The sequence below is a fragment of the Varroa destructor genome, unplaced genomic scaffold (assembly GCF_002443255.2).
Source record: "Varroa destructor unplaced genomic scaffold, Vdes_3.0 BEIS01000006.1, whole genome shotgun sequence".
NCBI lineage: Eukaryota > Metazoa > Arthropoda > Arachnida > Mesostigmata > Varroidae > Varroa > Varroa destructor.
Window position 1 is genome coordinate 12,417,158 of NW_019211459.1, and position 18,332 is coordinate 12,435,489.

The 18,332-nt window shown below is 42.0% G+C and overlaps 1 protein-coding gene across 2 annotated transcripts in view; it reads right to left on the minus strand.

Moving 5' to 3' along the window:
• Nucleotides 1-6: 6 nt before the first annotated feature.
• Nucleotides 7-18,332, minus strand: part of Hmgcr (HMG coenzyme A reductase) — a 31,760-nt gene continuing 13,434 nt past the window's right edge. For both annotated transcript variants that reach the window (XM_086992511.1, XM_022810677.2), the window contains exons 2-14: nt 17,347-17,500; nt 15,497-15,587; nt 14,806-15,001; nt 14,271-14,358; nt 13,714-13,941; nt 12,800-12,886; nt 7,009-7,181; nt 6,693-6,865; nt 6,209-6,404; nt 3,653-3,984; nt 2,714-3,375; nt 2,263-2,526; nt 7-2,012 (exon numbers count right to left, since the gene is read on the minus strand). In XM_086992511.1, the coding sequence (XP_086848637.1) occupies nt 1,890-2,012; nt 2,263-2,526; nt 2,714-3,375; nt 3,653-3,984; nt 6,209-6,404; nt 6,693-6,865; nt 7,009-7,181; nt 12,800-12,886; nt 13,714-13,941; nt 14,271-14,358; nt 14,806-15,001; nt 15,497-15,587; nt 17,347-17,500 (2,767 nt within the window). In that variant the 3' untranslated portion in view covers nt 7-1,889. The remainder of the gene's footprint in view (nt 2,013-2,262; nt 2,527-2,713; nt 3,376-3,652; nt 3,985-6,208; nt 6,405-6,692; nt 6,866-7,008; nt 7,182-12,799; nt 12,887-13,713; nt 13,942-14,270; nt 14,359-14,805; nt 15,002-15,496; nt 15,588-17,346; nt 17,501-18,332) is intronic.

The following is an 18,332-nucleotide window of genomic DNA, read 5'->3' on the forward strand; positions in this document are numbered from 1 at the left end:
ATATAAGTAGTTCAATAAAATGGACCAAATAAGAGAACAATGACCTTTGGCTCAACAGTGGGTGATCCACTGAAAGCAGGACGAGCCCCAATCGCCAGTCATTTCTCCCGATCCTGTCCAAATCTTTGTACAGTATAGAAAATTTGCGTCTAGAATGCATTTATCTTTCATTAGATTTTTCACTCCAGCCGCTCGTCATTTATGTGTTTGAGAATGTGTTTAACTTGCGTTCCGTTTTGTCAACAATGGCCGTCGTTTCTATCTATGATATTTTATTTGTCTGGTTCAACAATTGTTTTGTCTTTTTTTTGTTTTATTTAGCGATCCGTTTTAAATCTAACTTCGTTCCATGGCCACTAGTAAATCGTGTGCCAATAAACTTCAATTTATTTCTACAGATAGAAGATAAGACTATTTATCACACTCAACATCTTCGATCATCATTTGTGTATACTCGTTAGCTTCAGTTAGACGTATACGCTAATGTCAGTCAACTCTGTGTGGTACTTTGTGAGTGTTGCTCAGTTGTCCATATCATCATCATCATCGTCATCATCATTACTTGTAAAAGTGTCAGCAAAAAAGTGTGCTCAGAGCGTGACTCGCCCTCGTGATACATGTGTCTATATTATATTTCGTAAAATCAAACATGCCTTAATGAATTTGAGCGTCTGCACTAGTATTATCGTCACGCCGACTTGACGGGCACACAGCTCAATGTATGGCTATAGCCACTATCTATGCATGGTGTGGCAACAGCTTTCTAGCTTGATTAAAATTATATCACGTATATTGAAAAAATCTATGAAAGGCGACTTATCTCTCTGTTGATCGTATTTCGTTGTTCTATTATTGTTCAGCTTCGGCATGTAGAACCCTCGCCTGTCCTCCGTTGCCTATAGCCTTAACGTGGCTCCGTAGTTCCTAACAGTCTATATCGAGTCTATACGTCGCGCGTCCATTTTTGCCCTTTTCGTTTTTCCAGTTCGCTGAGCGCTTCTTCTTAGTAAGTATGTATGCGCCGTTACTATTGTTTTCATGTACTATCCACTCAAATCTTTTCCATGAAGCTCCCAGCCGACGCAGCTACTCTCTCATGCGTTTAAGTCAATTATGCAGTCAGTCACTGTCGCCTTTACTATAGGAGCTAACATATTGCACTCGTTTTACTTAAAAAGCACGCTTATATCAAATAGTGCTGTCACCTTTGCTGGAATGCAAAGTTTTTTGTTTACTTCTTATTAAATTTTCCGTGTTTGTCTTGTCTGTACTTCCTCATAGCTGAATGTTCGCGTATCTATAAATGTGCGCATGCTTTAGATAATATTTGTACAGTTTGTTTTTTTTTCGACATTAAATCTTCTTCCGTCTTTCAAGCGCACGGCACGAAGGTCGTATCGTCGTGTCGTCCTTCTTTAAAAACTGAACAGGTTGCCCCAGGAGCATGCTCGTCCCGATGAATCATTTTTGAACATATGCACTGCGCCAAGTGCGTACACTGGGCCACCCAGAATGATAGCGAACGTACTCCTTCTTTGGTTTGAAAGAGTATGTTATATTATTTGTTTTCAGTAATTCAATTTATTGCATCTGAGTTTATCAACTAAGCGTGCGCTATCCGGTATTCATTATTAAGCGAAGATGCATACGACATGTAGATAGATAACCGTTGACGTTGTAGCAACCGGAGGCTAATTTTCGTCGTAAAAAGTGGTCATAGACAGAAACTACAGCATCCGGGAAATGGACATTTTAGTAAGCACTACGGCGCCGGTAATACGATGTATGCCTGTTTTTGTTTAGTTTATCAGTGTGCAAGGAAACAGAAGACACTGAGTTTCGGCAGATGAAGTCGCTTTGGAAGACACTGTGTATGCGGCCATACCTTCCTACGTTGAAGTGCTCATGTTAATCGATGAACGATTGTGCCGCATATGCGATTTGACCAGGTGGCCAGCGGCAAGCGCCGATAGCAGTGATAGCTCGCCAGCCATTACGGTAGCACATACAACCTGCGAGTCAATACCAGAGACCGGAAAAGGCCGAGTTAAAAATACCTATTTCGGGCCGTATTCTATAACAACCGTAGCATCAACAGTTAGTGTAAGCAAAACCAACGCGTTGTGTTCGCGATTTGGTGCCTATCATAGGATATGTAATAATACTGCCTCATAACTGGCAATCAAACAAGAGCCAAAGTTGGATTTTGATTGTTCCGGATTTGGTTAAAGAAGCTCTGCTTTATAAAATGTTCCAGCGTACCCTAGCAAGCGTTCTCGCATTTTCGCCCGGCATATCTTGCGATGAGCCTTTAACACCCAACAACTCGAGAAGGGAGCTTTGCGCCGGTAGTATTGTTCCACCTCCAACGGTGCCGATTTCAATCGACGGCATCGTACACGAAATGTACAGGTCCTCGTTGTTTTCGCCGCAACTTTCAACAACGGTGATACAATTTGAACTTCCTACGTTCTGCGCCGGGTCTTGCCCAGTGGCAATGTATATTGCCGTAACGATATTAGCCGCCTGCAAAATGGAGAAATAAGAAATGAAAATTGGGTACAAAAGTGAAATAGGCTAAAGTCACCGATAAAAGGAGATCTAATAGGGAGAATCAATTAAATATACCAAATATACTGTATATTTTCTTTAGATATTGAAATGCAGATATAGATAGAGGTGAACCGAGAAAACCTATATATATTTTTTATACCTGTGCGTTGAATCCTCCGATTGATCCTGCAATTGCGGAGCCGATAAGGTTTTTGCTGGTATTCACTTCAGCCACGGCGGCCGCGCTCGTTTTCAGCACTTCGCTAACCAGACGCGCTGGAATGACGGACTCGCATACGACACCCTTGCCTCGGCCCTCAATCCAGTTGACGGCTGCTGGCTTTTTGTCGGTGCAGTAATTGCCCGATACTGAGATTATCTCGACAGTGGGGAAGATCTCGCGCAAGCGTTCGAGCGCAATTTCACTGCCTTTCGATAGCATATTCATGCCCATTGCGTCACCCGTCGTCGAAACGAACCGAATGAACAGGTATTTACCAACAATTCGAGTCTGTATTCGCTGGAGTCTGGCAAAACGAGATGTGGCGTCAAAGGCCTGTTTGATTTCAGCAAAGTTCTCCTTCTTTCTCAGCCACTTGGTTATATTAGAGGCTTCGGTGGCACTTGGCAGCTTGATGACGGGTCCCCGAGTCATACCCTCATTGAAGACCTCCGAGCATGCTCCACCGGCCCTGGCAATGGCTCGACATCCACGATTTGTCGATGCAATTAAACAGCCCTCGGTCGTTGCCATGGGAACGAAAAATTTGCGACCGTCGAGTAACAATGGGCCAGCAATACCAACAGGTATTGGAACGTAACCTATGGGAGATACGGAATTATGGCTACTCGTTAAGAGCTGAGTGTTATTTAAGTTGGCTAAGGTGCCGAGAGATTTAGAAGACCGGCATTCTGCCGAGTCCGTACATAGTACCATTGCCGTTTTGTTTCGAATACCACTGCTACTATTGTAAGAACAATTCCAACTGTTAATTATCAGTGGGTAGTATTTTTGAATTTGCTTTTTATGGGATGATCGCGAACGTATTGTTTCTTGCACCACTGAAAGCGTATGTGTTTCGGTAGATGCTGGTCTTACCAATAACGTTCTCACAGCAAGCTCCCATTACAAGTGAGTAGTCGTAGTGGAGGTAAGGGAGCTTCTGTAGAACCGGACCAGCTGCCGCCTCGGTGGCGACGACGTGACGTCGAATGGCTACCCCACGGATAGGGTTGTCGAGCACCGATTCTAGCTTGTACGCCGGTATATGGCCGCTGTCAAGCATCATGAGGACCTCCTTGTCCGTGAGCTCGTGGGATCCGCCCTCCTTACTTAACAGTTCAAGACATTCGGATATATCACGACACGGACATTCGTCTTCAGTATCTGTTGCAACAACGTGCGTGATAGGCGATGTCACCGATGAATCACTATCGTGTCAAGTAAACAAAGGAAAGGAAGAAGCAACAACAGGCAAGGGTAAATTAGCTTTTTGCAGCTTTTATGTACAGATGTGCTACTCTCGAATCGAAGTTTCTGTTCTCGATTTAGCCGTGCTCGTGGCGACATTAGCCGGCTTCGTGTCGTATATGTTTCCAATTAATCTTCTGGTCAATCGTATTCTCGTGTCCTAAAAATAGAACTTGTATAATATGAAGGACGTTTTAATATAATATTTATATTTTAATGTAATAATAAGAACGGCGTAAAAGGACATTGTCGTAGATCTTTCTTGTTTTCCTATTTTTATTTGCTATCCGTATGTCTGCCAGTCTCTTGTTTACGGTTATCGTGGCATTTAACCCAGTCGTTCATGCCATTATGGTATTCAAAGGCATCTGATGTTGTAGCGCAACTGTACCCCATGACGATCTTTCGATCTCCCTGTTCGATTACACAGACACACAGTTGGCGTTTACGGACAGATGAATATCTAACATTTTCTCAAGTTATTTCCCTTCGAACTTTTTGTAGAACCTTCCATAAACATATAAGATATCAAATGTTTGTGGACTCTGTTATCAACGAACAGTGCGTAGACGGCCATTACTCAATTTACTTTAGTATTCTCCAGTTTACGCTAATTAATAACAGCTGCAATTTGTTGGGTTAAAGCGAGCAGCGTCGCCTATCACGTTCCAAAAATTAGATGATCTGATTCATGCCAAGCAGGTCCGATATTACGAACGTCACGTCGTCGATAATCACTATTTGTTTCTACAGATTGGGAGTTCTTAAGGTAACGACCATGTGGCGTTCGAGTGTGTCTCGTCCCATCAATGTGTGCCCTGAGTTTTTCTGGACAGATCACTATACAAAACATCCGCTGGGTAAAAAGATGCACGCACTGTGTACTATTCATCATCGTCTACTGCTCAAGTTCTTGATGCGGAAAACCACATCGAACAGGGACTGCGCTCATCAACGCATACATACGCTCATTTTCGCCGTATGCTTGTTTTTTCTTGCTGATGTAGTTGCCGCCTTTTCTATTACTGCCTCCCCTACGCCGGTCCGTGCAGAGGAAGCCATTGAAAATATACACGCTACTAGGATAGTCGAGTGAGCACAAAATACTGATAGCAATAACGGGAACTAACCCATAAAAAACACCGGAAGGGCCATGATGGACGCGATGATTTTCTGATAGCATTTATACACACATGCACTCGCGGAATGGATAGGTCCGACAGAAATCGTACTGGTTGAGGCCGACTAACGAAATAGAGACAAAAAACGGCGGTGACACGTTGGTCGGGACGGGGAAGATGTCTAGGGTGTGCAACTGCGAAGCTGCGCATAGAGGATCTAGACGTCAATAATTCTATTGAAGTCTAGATCTTCGCTAGATCGCCTCGCTCACACTTGAATATTCTACAGTGTAAGCCAGGTGATAACCGAGCGTTAAACAATACAACTATATAATATTAGAAATGCCAGGTTCGTCTAGTTCGTACCACACACAGGTCAGATATGCAAATAAGATTATGGATGTCACACTCACAGACCTTTGTTGGTTCTTAATTTTTACGTTTGCTTACTGCTTTCTCATGAGGATCAACTCGCAGAAAGACACACATTTACCTACCGCTTCAGACTTCAAGCGTCGAGCCAACATAAAAATACTGACGGTGGTTAATTGTGTTCCTCACGCTGGCCGACGACGAAACGGCGTCAATGACGTTGATAAATGACGCGTGTGATAACAAGGACGGATTGTACGCCAAGCGTCAGTTCTAAAGATCGCCAAAACCGCACTGGACATTGAAGTGTGTTCATCGCTTCGCTACAACTGGATAACCACGTCTTGATTTGTTTTCATTCCATTTTCGCGCAATTAAGTTTATTGATTTGCTTTATTCGTTTTTTTTTTTCACTAAGCTTAGTTTTCAGTAGCCAAGCAAGCTGATACTTCAAACTTTTTTTCAAAATGTTAATTGCCACATGAACGGTGGAGTTGAAGGGAAACATCAAGTAATACAGCCCTCTGCAGAGTCACGTGCAGATCTTATCGTATGTATCGTAATCACTATTGATTAGTGTTATATCGCTGGTGTGCTGTGAGTGATACTCTGGGTCAGATCGCCTCCTCTGGTTTCAGTTAGCTGTCAATAAAGAAGCATAAAGACTTGAAAAAAGATGGCTGTCAGTTACCTGTGCACGACAAACGGCGGATCCGTCTGAACCATTTTGTCTTCGCGGTCGAATTCGCCATCTTCGGCTCCAAGCATAAATGAGGGTCTTTTGCGCTCCTCGAGCTCAGACGATATCTTGCGTACTCTATCACGTAGATTGCGATCTGGCGCCACATCACAGTGAGGTGACCCTCGCAGCTTTGTCTTGTCGATCCCTAGTAAGGGAAGTGTATAATTGAGTAATCGAGAAATCAGCTAGTTGTCAAGGGCAAACTATAAAATTTTCCTGTACAGTCGCTTCTTATACATGTACTAACAATATGACAAACAAGCAATTCAGACTATAGGTAAGATTTATCTAAAAAGTCATCTGTCTGCGTTAGCCTCAAGCAAGTGTAGACAAGTAGACGAAGCTAGTGCTGTCCTATGTGGTTTTTTAAACTGCGTAGGCGATCTTGACGCGAGACGTGGCATCTTTTCTACGCTACGAAACCCGAACCTACCCTCAATGAGATCAATGGCCGCTGACGCCAGCTCTTGTTTTAATTGCGCACGCCTCTCGAAGAAGAGGTATTTGACCGCAATGCCCAGGGCCACACCGAGTATAACGACCTGCTCAATGCTTAACCAAAACCAGCCTGTCGGACTGCCTATTCCAGCAATCTGTTCGTACAACCTGCAAACAGCACGTCATTCAACAATGGTCACCACAAATACAGGTTAATAGCTGCGGGTTCCGCATACAGCAGTAACTACTCGACAATCTACATCACGTGAAACTCCTTAGATCTTTCTGTCAAGCCTCGGGCTTCTCCGAACCTGGGCATTGCTGCGGTTGGGTGTGGTGCAGGCAAGGCCTGTGCTTCTGAGTCGCTTGCGGTGTTCTCCGAGGAAACAGCGAAAGACTGCGCACTTTGGTTGGAGCCACTTGTTGGTATTCCGTTCGGCGATGCACAGCGATTGTGTGCATGTACAACCATCAAACCTGCACTCTGTAACAGCGTCACACAAAAACAGATCAACTTGTTGTCAAGCATCGTTTGCCGCAGGAACACCGTGCAGCCATTATCGATACGTGTAGTTACAGTAAACAGGACGAACTACTCTGATTTGTAAGAGAACTTCATTCGCTAGCAAGGCATTAACTGGACTGATCATTTTTACTTAGGAACAGTATAGGGAATACCCAATTCAAGATTTGACTGCTAAACGTCTTAGTCACACGAACAGCTTCAAAGCGTTTGGGGGAACTCTATGCATACTGCGTAGGGCGTTTCATTCTGAAGCAGCTAAAATCACATACATACAGAACTTACTTCACACTAATGGAGAGTTCGACCAGGCCTATTTCTTGCTGAGATTAACAAAAGATGAAATAGCACAGTAATAGCATGAATCTGTGTGGTTCGACGACGTCTTGAACGCAATGATCATTTATGGGCAAGTTCTCAGCACCTAGTTTTTGACCCACTGAACAATTACTGTTTACCGGCCAGCAATACCATTCTCTAATTCCACTAATAATCTTTATAGTATGTACACATAGCAGCAAACATTACGGGGCCCCGCAACTACACGACGACGTGCGCACGCTCAAGACTGCGAATCATTCAGGATACGGCTTGGAACACTGTTCTTTTATATCCGCATGCGATTCCGTTTAGTTTAGCGTACGTTATTTACGCCCACATTGCTTCATGGATCGCGCACTTCTCCGAACGCACGGAGTTTCTCCCTGCACCCTCAACAGATCGACATCGAAGGCATTGCTTGACAGGCGTTCAGACAAGTTTACTGCGAGAGCCATCTACTATCCACACTATTTGCTGCGGGCAAACGGCAAAGTGGTTGTGGACGACAGACCAGCCGCGCTAGACGTCAAAGCGAACCCGCTACCGTAGCGGTAGCCGCCTTCATGGCTTTCCTTGATGGCGAGTCCATTTCCCCGTTCATGGACAACGATGAAGACGAAAAAGACGACGAAGATACAGATGAAGGCAACAAGAGGTAGGCTGCGCTAGTCAAATAAGAAAACACCAGTGGCCGGTTGTGAGCGGTACGGTGCACCTCGTCACCTCTGTCGACAGACTGTCCACGTCGTTCGGACAACCGTTCGTCGATACTGGAGTAATTATTTCAAGTAGTGTTGAGTAATACCATGCTATAGGTTTGCACTCGACGAGTGTGGGCAACCGTGGAACGTCGAACATGGAGTTGCCTTTTCTCTTTTAGAATCACTGATCAATTCTGTACATCAAACATTGTTTTACTGGGAAATCGATTAGACGTAACAATCAAATCAGTATTTTCCGTTCTATGCAGCACGCACAAGGGTGCAGTAAACTTTGTTGAATGTTCATTTTCGTACGGTACAAAGCCAGGCAAAAGCAGACAGCCACAAGGGGAAATAGAGAGGCAAGGAAGGGAGACCGAAGAGGTGCTTGCGAACGAAAGCTTTCCACGAGCATAGAAACGCATATGTCACAATCGAACATTAGATAACGTTACAAGACAATCACTAAAGGCTGAACGACATTGTAACAAAGAAAGCCATGATGACAAGCTCATTCACGTCGTTTTCGAAAGGTCTATGTTAATATTTTCTAGCTATCCATAGAATTCAATGTTCCAGCGCATTTAATTTCCGGGATAGCCATAAAAGAACATAAAAAAATGAACAGTTGAAATTTAGTCGACACTATTGAGAAGACCTCGACTCTGTGATGAGCCCTGATCTGAGTGCGTGTCCTGTGGAGCGAGTTGGCCTTCAGAATGAATCAAACGTCATTACAAAACTCTCGTAGCACAGATAGAGGCTAAAGTAAGCGAGATAAGATCAGCGGTACTTATGACATACTTGTAGCTTATATATTCGGAGAACAATTTTTTTTGTAAGTTGGTTTCTTCTAAAGATATAACTTTAACGACATTCTGATATTTTCAGCCAACGAAAAGCTGTATTTTTTAAAACCGAAAAGGTTTCAGGCCTGGTAAGAACGGTTAGGGACGTTTTGTAAATACATGTACACGAGATAAACCAGAGGCTCGTCTCGTGTACATGTATTTTCAACGGTTCCTCGTGCCACATCTGGTAAAGTAACAAACCTGTTCTTAAAAAATTAAAATACTCCATTACAGAGATTGACACACATACATGTGGTATATAGATTTCACCACAATTATTGGGTAAGGTCGTTAGTCAATTGCGCCTTATATCTACAGAACTATAATGTTGGACCCTGTAATATGCTTGCAGCATCGTATAGTGAGAATAATAAATAGGACTGAGCGGCTCAAAAAAGTAATACGGTAGAAATTAGTAATACAAAAGCGTAATACGGTAAAACCCGCTTTCTATTTTTAATTCGTTTCGAGCTTTTCAACGCCATTGTTACGTTGATGGCTGTTATGTTTCAATACCATTCTTCTCTGGTGAAAGTCCTGAACCGCCTATCGCTCGACGAACGAGGTGATCCTCGTTCGTATCACAAAATCATCGTACAGCGGTCTCTTTTGCTATAGAGCAATAAAGTAGCTAGTTCCACTTCCGCTTTGTCAGTGATCATTCTGCTCGTAGTTGACTAAACTCGGGTGTTCCGCTTTAGACCCTCTAATGAGTGTACGTATATACGCGTATATAACGTATGTGACCGAAAATTTTACACGTTTTTCACGCGTATAGACCTGCAAAAACGCGCGCACTATCATCGTCCCAAATTTTCTTCGCCCCGGTTCCATATCTGTGTGTCATTCTTCATACTTCTTTTTTTTTATTAACTATGAACCTAAGCGGTGACACAAAGAAAAAGAGTACCACTTATTCGTACAGGCTAGCATTAAACCGTGACTTTATCATCAACGAGCTGATCTAAAAGTTCCAACTGAAATTTTGTTACTTGATAGTTTAAAACTGTCATTCTCCCATTTAACGACTATGAAGCGAAGGGAGCAAGCTGGTTTGAACATGATATATGTATATTGCGAGAGAGAGAGAGAGAGAGAGAGAGAGAGAGAGAGAGAGAGAGAGAGAGAGAGAGAGAGAGAAATTGTTGGCGGAGAAATGGATTGTCGGGGGCGATACAGCCGTTTGGCGGCCGTACGCGGAAGTTATGACGTGATTGTCCTGTAGCTTGTTCGTCTTTTATAGAATAGCGCATCGACTGACGAAGATATTAGTAGGGAACAAAAGTTTATAACTGGCAGTCGGCTACCAGGAAAACATTGTCGGAATCAATTTCCGCTGACATATCAGAAGGTTCAGAAGTCCACTTGATTGCCCGCTGAGCATTATTCTTTTATCGTTCTAAATAATTCACTAAGCATAATGCTGCGATGTATAAAAACACATAAATAATATATATACACATACATAATACATATGTATATGTATATATATATATATATATACATAGAAGCACTGTGCTTTGGCAACTATCAAGCTTCGAATAAAAAGGCATGACAGACCTCACAAGTACTATTTCCTGCATTGAGATGCGAGGCATAGTCCAAGAAGTTTCGAATAATTCGAATCCGATCAAGAATACCAGACTCTTAATCCTAGTCTCCGTCGTTTATTCGTAGAAAGTTTACCTTCGGAAATCCGGCGCGAGTGAATGAAGTACCGAGTATACAGTGGTCTTTTTATTGAGCACTTTGTTATGTCTATGTGTCAGTATCATTGAGAATGAAAATTGGGTCATAGTGGGTTGCTATAGTTACAGCTCCAAGAGTGATTAGTCTTAACAAAAGTAGACACACAGCCGCTGTTTCGCTAAGCTTTCGCACACAATAAAAGGTGAACTCGCCATAACGAACGACCTGCACATACCTATCCGTGGCAATATTACCCTTTATCCTAACCTGGTTCAGGTTTATCCCGCGGTAACGTCAGCAAGGAGGAAAGTGAGGCGAGTGCCAAGCAACCCGCTAAACAGCGAAACCAAAAAAGGTGATGCTTGTTCCGCCGCGCAACCTTAAAGTTGGAATGACTTGCAAGATGGCGTCACAGACAGTCATCGAGGCGATGACTTCAATGAAACCGTTCACCTTTTCATGAGCTTTAGACATATGCGTTTCTATTCGCGTTATTTATACCGGCATTCGAAGTAGGCGCATAGGTGACTTAACGCAGCCCGAGAGATGGTTACGAATCTTGATCCGACTGAATTTTTCAGAAGCTGGTACATAAAGCTACTTTCAAACGGGACAGTTTTCCGCGATTTAAGTACATGCTTCTCAATTGTGGATCGGGTTGGCTGCTCAGTGTCGATCCGACGTAACGTTAAACCTTTTTTCACAGAAATAGCTTTTAAGTCGTCAAAAAATCCTTAGGTAGATACGAACTAACATGTATTTATGTTATATGTATGTAGGCATTTTTCATAAGAAGCAAGTGAATTTCGTAATGTAATTAAAAACACCTACGCTAAGCGTTACGTATGTTAAACATGTTTGATAGAAACATGCAATAACGAAAAGAGTCCGTCGACGACAGGACTTCCTTTACTTTCAGAAATCACGGTACCAAGTAGTTAATATTTAATTTCATCTATGCGAATCTGCCAATGGAGAAAATTTATATCCTCCAGCCAATACTGAAGGCTAAAGAGTTTCACAGTACCTTCAGTGGTGTTTGAAAGCTTTGAATTGCTCTACGAAGAACAACTTTTTAAAATTTAGTTAATTTATTTATCAAAAAGCAATTCTCAAATGCAGAACCTCGAGGCTGGAATCCTTCTCAGGCTGAGTCGTGCACAGGCTTCCGCTCAAGGAAAATGCAAGAGTTAATCGAAACAAGGCCTGACTTGATGTCTACTGGCAATCAGCATTTTTAATGACAAAGAAGGAACCGAAACCCATTTGCTGAATAGTATTTAATTGACAATAATGAACATGAATGAATGAATGAAACAGGACATTTATTTAGTGGACTTATGGATGCATGAAGATGATGGTACGAAGCATTACAACGAACCGGATTTTCCTACCAGCCTCAATCTTTTACATACAACGATGATTTAGTGAGTCTTCAATAGCTTTTGCTATAAGTCTTATCATTGAGACTCATACGTCTGGATGGTAGGGGCGACTCTCTAAATATTTGTCCGATATATTTCCGTCTGCACGTCCGGAATGCAGGTTACCTTATATCCATGTTAGCCCTTAGAAACTGTCAACTTTAGCAGCAAAAAAGTGCCGGATTTGTGCCGACAGCTGTCACTCATAATGCTCATTAGTTAATGCACACGTATGTCAACCATAAGGCCGTTTTTTACTAATCAAGTAAATCACAGTTGTTCCTATTATGATTATTATAAATATCATCTAAGAACTGCCTTAAAAATAAAGTTAAACAATTTTAAAAATCTTACCCAACGCAGTATGTTAATATCTAAGCGTGGAATATAAACGAAAATTCGATTAAAAAAAAAAGCCCAAAAATTCAGCTTTTTTGGGTTCTACGGTACGCATATTGACGGGGTAGTTGAGGTGACCGGCTTCCTGGCTGAAAGACCAAGGGGATGCTATTCCAAGTCCTGCCAACGACACGTAAATACTATACAATTTGTGTGAATATAGGACACGTAATTGTGAACCTTTTAGAACTTACCATAATAACTTTAACTCTTTGCAAAACTGGATTTGACTGGTTTTCCTCTCCTGATGAATTGGCGTCACTTGTTTCGATTGGCGTCTCCTATTATTTCAATGCAGAACAAGAAAAAACAACAAATGATAAGCTGATAACAAATAAGCTGATTCAGCTTAAGGCTTTCCATTCTATTAGCAGACTTCTGTTACAGCAAGGAACTTCATAAGTAACGTATAATCAATTCTAATGATACGGTCTAATTTTTGGAAATAAGGTCAGAGTTCTCATAAACCTAAAAAGTCGTCGTTGCGGTTTAAGATGGCTAATAGCTAGCTTTCTCTAGTTACATTTAAAAAAAAAACCCAGGTCTGCAAGACTACTGCATTCGGTCGAGTACGAACTGTTACAACAAATTAAGGGCATATTTCGATATTGAACAGGACAGAACGCTTGTTACAAGGTCTTTGTTCTAAGCTAGAAAATTTTTGAGTTGCGTCATCACTGCTGAGAAGTGAACGTAGAACAAATCAAATTTCCTATAACAGAATATACTTGTCTCTGCTTTATCTACGGGTGTCACCCTAACAGTTGTAACGTAAACTATTCATCGTTGACATTTTTTGACAAAAATACAATGATAAACAAATTATCAAAAAATCGTTGTCTTCATGTAACATTGAACTTTTAACTAGAAATGTTCTTCGTTGCCCTGGCGTCATGGCGAGAAATCTTCAGAAAGTCTATGTTATGTGAGCGGTGTGTATCAAACAAACGGTCGACTAGTACCATGTTCTACAATATGATGGGTTAATTGATTCAGTTGGCCACGATTATACTTGTTGAGATTGGCACGCATTACTTTCCAAGACACATTTACACTTAACCCAGTTTCGTGGTCATATATAACACGAGCGGGGTCTATAGCCGCTTACCTCGAATAGAAGTGCGAGGAGAGCAGGGTAAAATGAGAAGAACACAGCATAGGTGATTAGAGCCGAAAGCACAGCATAAATGGCAAGGCTTTCGAGGCCCGAACTCGAGCCCACCCCTGAGGAACTGCCAACGCCAACGCCTATCACAAGAGTCTCCACGAGAGTGTCCAGCGTCAGGCCAGGACCAAGTGTTGCTAGGCCCTCCCCGATAGCGTCACCTACACCGTCCTGTGACGTAAACGATAATGTTTAGTGGCAATATGAATAAAAAACTGTTGTATATAAAACAAGGACTTTTGCTCTTGGCTGTAGCTATTAAATCGGTTAGTCTAGAACTTACACACACGCCTTAGTATAGATTTCAAACTTTTCAACAGATCAGTGTCAAATCATACTGGAACAGTTTTTAGCCGCTATATGGCAAGCATCCGTTGGACGGCTTACTAAAAAAAAGGACCACCAGATAAAAGGACTAATAGCGTCATTGTTACGTACACATCAATTTTTCAAATCGCATTAAAGCGACGCCCGTTTAAAATCGAGCACATTTACACTACCTGTGCATTTGCGTGCGTTGCTGTGTGCTGAGCTAATTTAGAGGCTTTACCGAGGTCCAGAAGAAGCACAAATAGCGGTAACGCATCCCTGGAAAGCAAACAATAACAAAATAAGCAGATCTGTCATTATATATTGGCGTAAACGCACCTCATGTGGGCAGTTCAGTATTCAGGTATTATTGTGAAACATTACTTCAGATGATGGGCGCGCGAGTCCCGACGTAACACCATCTAATCGTAAAAAAAAACCACAAGTTATCTAATTTGTTTTTTTTTTTTGATTTTAAATCATGACCCATTTTACTTATCGGCACAATAATCTGAACAATTCTATATACTATGTATATGCATTGATGAAATACACGTTAGGCCTTCTCGGCAACACTCCGACGTCACGGGCTATTTCCCTCAAACTCGACTGTCGATTAACAATTCCATCAATTACATTCAGGCCTGGTGGCACCGCTCCTCAATCATGTGTGACCATGGTACAAGAAAACCCGTCAAGGCTCGTCCGATACAAAGCTATGCTTACTTGACTTGTGCAAACGTTCGTCCGAAAAGGCAAACGAGAGTGCCCGCGAGGATCAGCACGGAGAATAGTGCGTATGCTATCGCTGCCAAGATGACCTTTTGCCGACAGCATCGTAACGCTTTGAGCTGATGTGCCACGTATAGTAATGCGCCTAAAACAATGACCGCGTGCAGCTCTGAACTAACTCCACTGCTACCTGCAAACACAAAGTAATAGGTATCTGATGAAATTTGCTTTATTTTATTTACATGCACCTGTCGCTATTTGGCGCAGCTAAAGCGGACGAAGGTAGCTCTGACCATGCGTTGTTTCCACATTGTTGTCCATGTGCAGGAACGTATCATAATAAAGACCTAGACAAACTAAGCTACAAGAATACAGGTCCTTTGTACAGAACTCAGTGACAGTAACTCATGTAAATACATACGCCAGAAGCCAGCCATAACATCGGTGATTCCGAGAGAAACTAACATATTGTGGGACTAAACGGAGAAAACAGCTGTTGTATACTACGCCAGATCTCTTTCCGTCCTCGCTTACATTCGAAATGTTTTATTTAGTATTTATATATTTAGTCAATATATCTATCACTCACTGGTGATCCTCTATAAAGAGAAAATGTCTTTCTGTGGCAAACATCAATAAAACCCAGCGGACTCCAGTTATTGTACATCTTTACAATTATCCGTACCTTCACGGGAGCGTAGTGAAGCCGACGGATAGCCAATGTTCGAAGCGGTAAGCCCAAGAGTTATCATCAACGTTAGTGCTGCCACGATCACCTGAAGACAATTATTAGATACGGTCGAATAAATCGATTTACTAAATACCACATATATATATATATATATATATATATATATATATATATATATATGGTTATGGCAGCTATCTGACACCTGGACCTTGTTATCTACCATTGCTCAAGCGCATAGACGATTTTTTTAGGTCCTTAGTGCGTAAGATCGTTTAGAAAACCGCTGAACAACCGAAAAACATTTCGGCATCTTTAAATCCATACACACCCAATTGTTACAGGTAGTAAAACATAGTATTACGATATTCAGGAAAGTAGTTCTGAAATGTCCACAGATTAAACCATGAGACAACCACATCAGGAAATGGATTCGGATAGATGTCACAAGATTTTTTTTTTAGGTTAGACGAATTCGTCACTCCTGGCCGTCAATACCGCCGACACATTCATAGATTGGCCCGTCTATGCACCTAAATCAATGTTTGATTCTAATGATAACGTAGCTCGGAGCCTTCGTCGTTGATTTGTCCCAAACATTATAAAGCTGAATCGGGGTCTATGTCCTATCCGTACATAAACAAGTTAGCCCCTTCGCTCGGGAATTCAACTAAATTAAGTGACGCTTCAAAAAAAAATCAATCCCGGATCATTACCTGTTCATCAATCACCGCTAATACTATGTATATCATTTTCAAGTCAAACCTCTTCTCTGGTTATACGTATACATTAAAGTACCTATCAACTGAAAGCTGTCGCGTTTGTTTGCACATTGCACGTATGTATGCACGCAGTAATCTATAATCAAAAAAAGGCAAACTAAAATCAATCTGATTTGTATCGTTGGGATTGAAATACATGGCAATTAACAACAACAGCTCTTCTATACTCTTTTTAATTTGTTAATCGAAGTAGGGTTGCCTCAGAAGACAAACGGATCTAGTGGCAATTAAGACAAATCAGAAGACGTATATGCTTCATTTCGGGCTATGAAGACTTTTCAGGTTCACTCTAGAAAGGTCCGGAAATTGTCAAACTATCCCAAGAACTCATGCATGGAGTTCAAATCTAGTACGCAGCTGGGATAAAGATTCGTAGTAGAATAGAATAGAATAGAAATAGAAAAAAATAAGAGCTAAAATTGCGTGAGAAGAAGACTAATAAAAGGGTAGAGTCGGCAATAAGTCAAAAAATATGTAACAAGCTATGTCTGATATAATGACTTTGTATTATATCCTAGTAAAATGTTCAGATCGGTAACAGAATTTAAAAATCAACGGATACACTTGCTCTTCCTACGCTACTCCTGCTTCAGGATTAATATAGTTAGATAAATTGTGACCGTAGGGGCCCTAATGTAATTTAAAAGATCTATCGTGATAAGCACAAATATATATAGTTCTTCCGAATTGGACACAAAGTAATTGCCTGCATTTGCAGTTTTTTCCGATCTGTAAAAATTTACAACCCTTCATTTGAAATGCCTCAATCCATACGGCACAGACCTAGGTTTCAAGCATAGAAAGTTGCTTCGTAGGTTTGAACTCCTGGGACTGCTATCGACAGGGGAAGCCCTAAATTGTAACACTGTAAAACCTGTTTACGCTGCGTGAAAGGGAAATGTGAGATACATTGTTTAATGGTCTGAATATCAGCCAATTTAGACTAATGAAGCACATCGTGCAAAACTGAACGGAACCCAATTATACAGGCGGAAAAATCGTGGCACGAAACTGCCTACCTAAGTTTTGTGTTGCCTCCAGCGCTTGTCAAGTTATACCACTTACCTCCCATGGGTGTGCAGCGACTAACCGGCCTTGCTGGTAGAACAACGCATCTAGCGGCCGCATGTTGATTAACCACGAGGGGGTGACAGACGGCGCGGGCCCCGTGGGGCCGCTGCTGGCGCACCGCACGGCCAGCCTCCTTTTGAATAGAAACCTGAAATCGACACGGTCCGCCATTGTGTGAACGACTTCGATTATGATACATTATAGGAATAAGAAGGATGGTCTAATAGGGAATATTGTATAATTAAATTTCCTGACTAATTCAATTCAAGGTTTCATGTCATACAGTAGCGAAAGCAAGTGGCTGTCGCCACTTGTAATCTCCTTCCTTACATGATGATTTCATTTCTATTTACTTATTGCCCACAGTTGTGAAGCATTTTCAGGAGGCGTAGGCAAACGCATTTATGCACGATCGTCACCGTCGAACCTACCATTCTACGGGTCTAATTATGGGCACCGGTCAACCAAATCGCTTTAGAACCAACCATCAAAAGTCCAACCGTTGACTACGCCAGTACCCATTTAAGCACGATCTTTAGTCTTTCTGTTCATGCTCGGTGCCGTCGTATGTCGTACTTAGGTGTACTGTTAGGCTGTGGCTTTCCAAATATCCCAACAAGCTTGTTCAGGCTGTTTGATAAACTCTCCGACGACCTTCCTTTTTACATAAATCTGCCTAAGGCCCTGAACGAATGTTCTCTGTCGCGTTTCTCTTGTGACTGGTCGTTTTGATTGATTAACCCAAGGAACGTATCCGAGAAAATGAGAATCTGAGCTGTTTGGACGCGCACGTTTCCCACTCTACGATTAACTTCACGCCGTAGGCTAAATGCGAAACCGGACGCAGACGACACACTTCGTTTCGTGCCGGCAGGAGTCAACCATCTGCGGGAGCGTTTAACGGCTGTTCTAACCGAAAAATTGGAAACCATCTATTCAGATACTGTATGGCAAAACACGTGCATGTCAAGTATCAAATA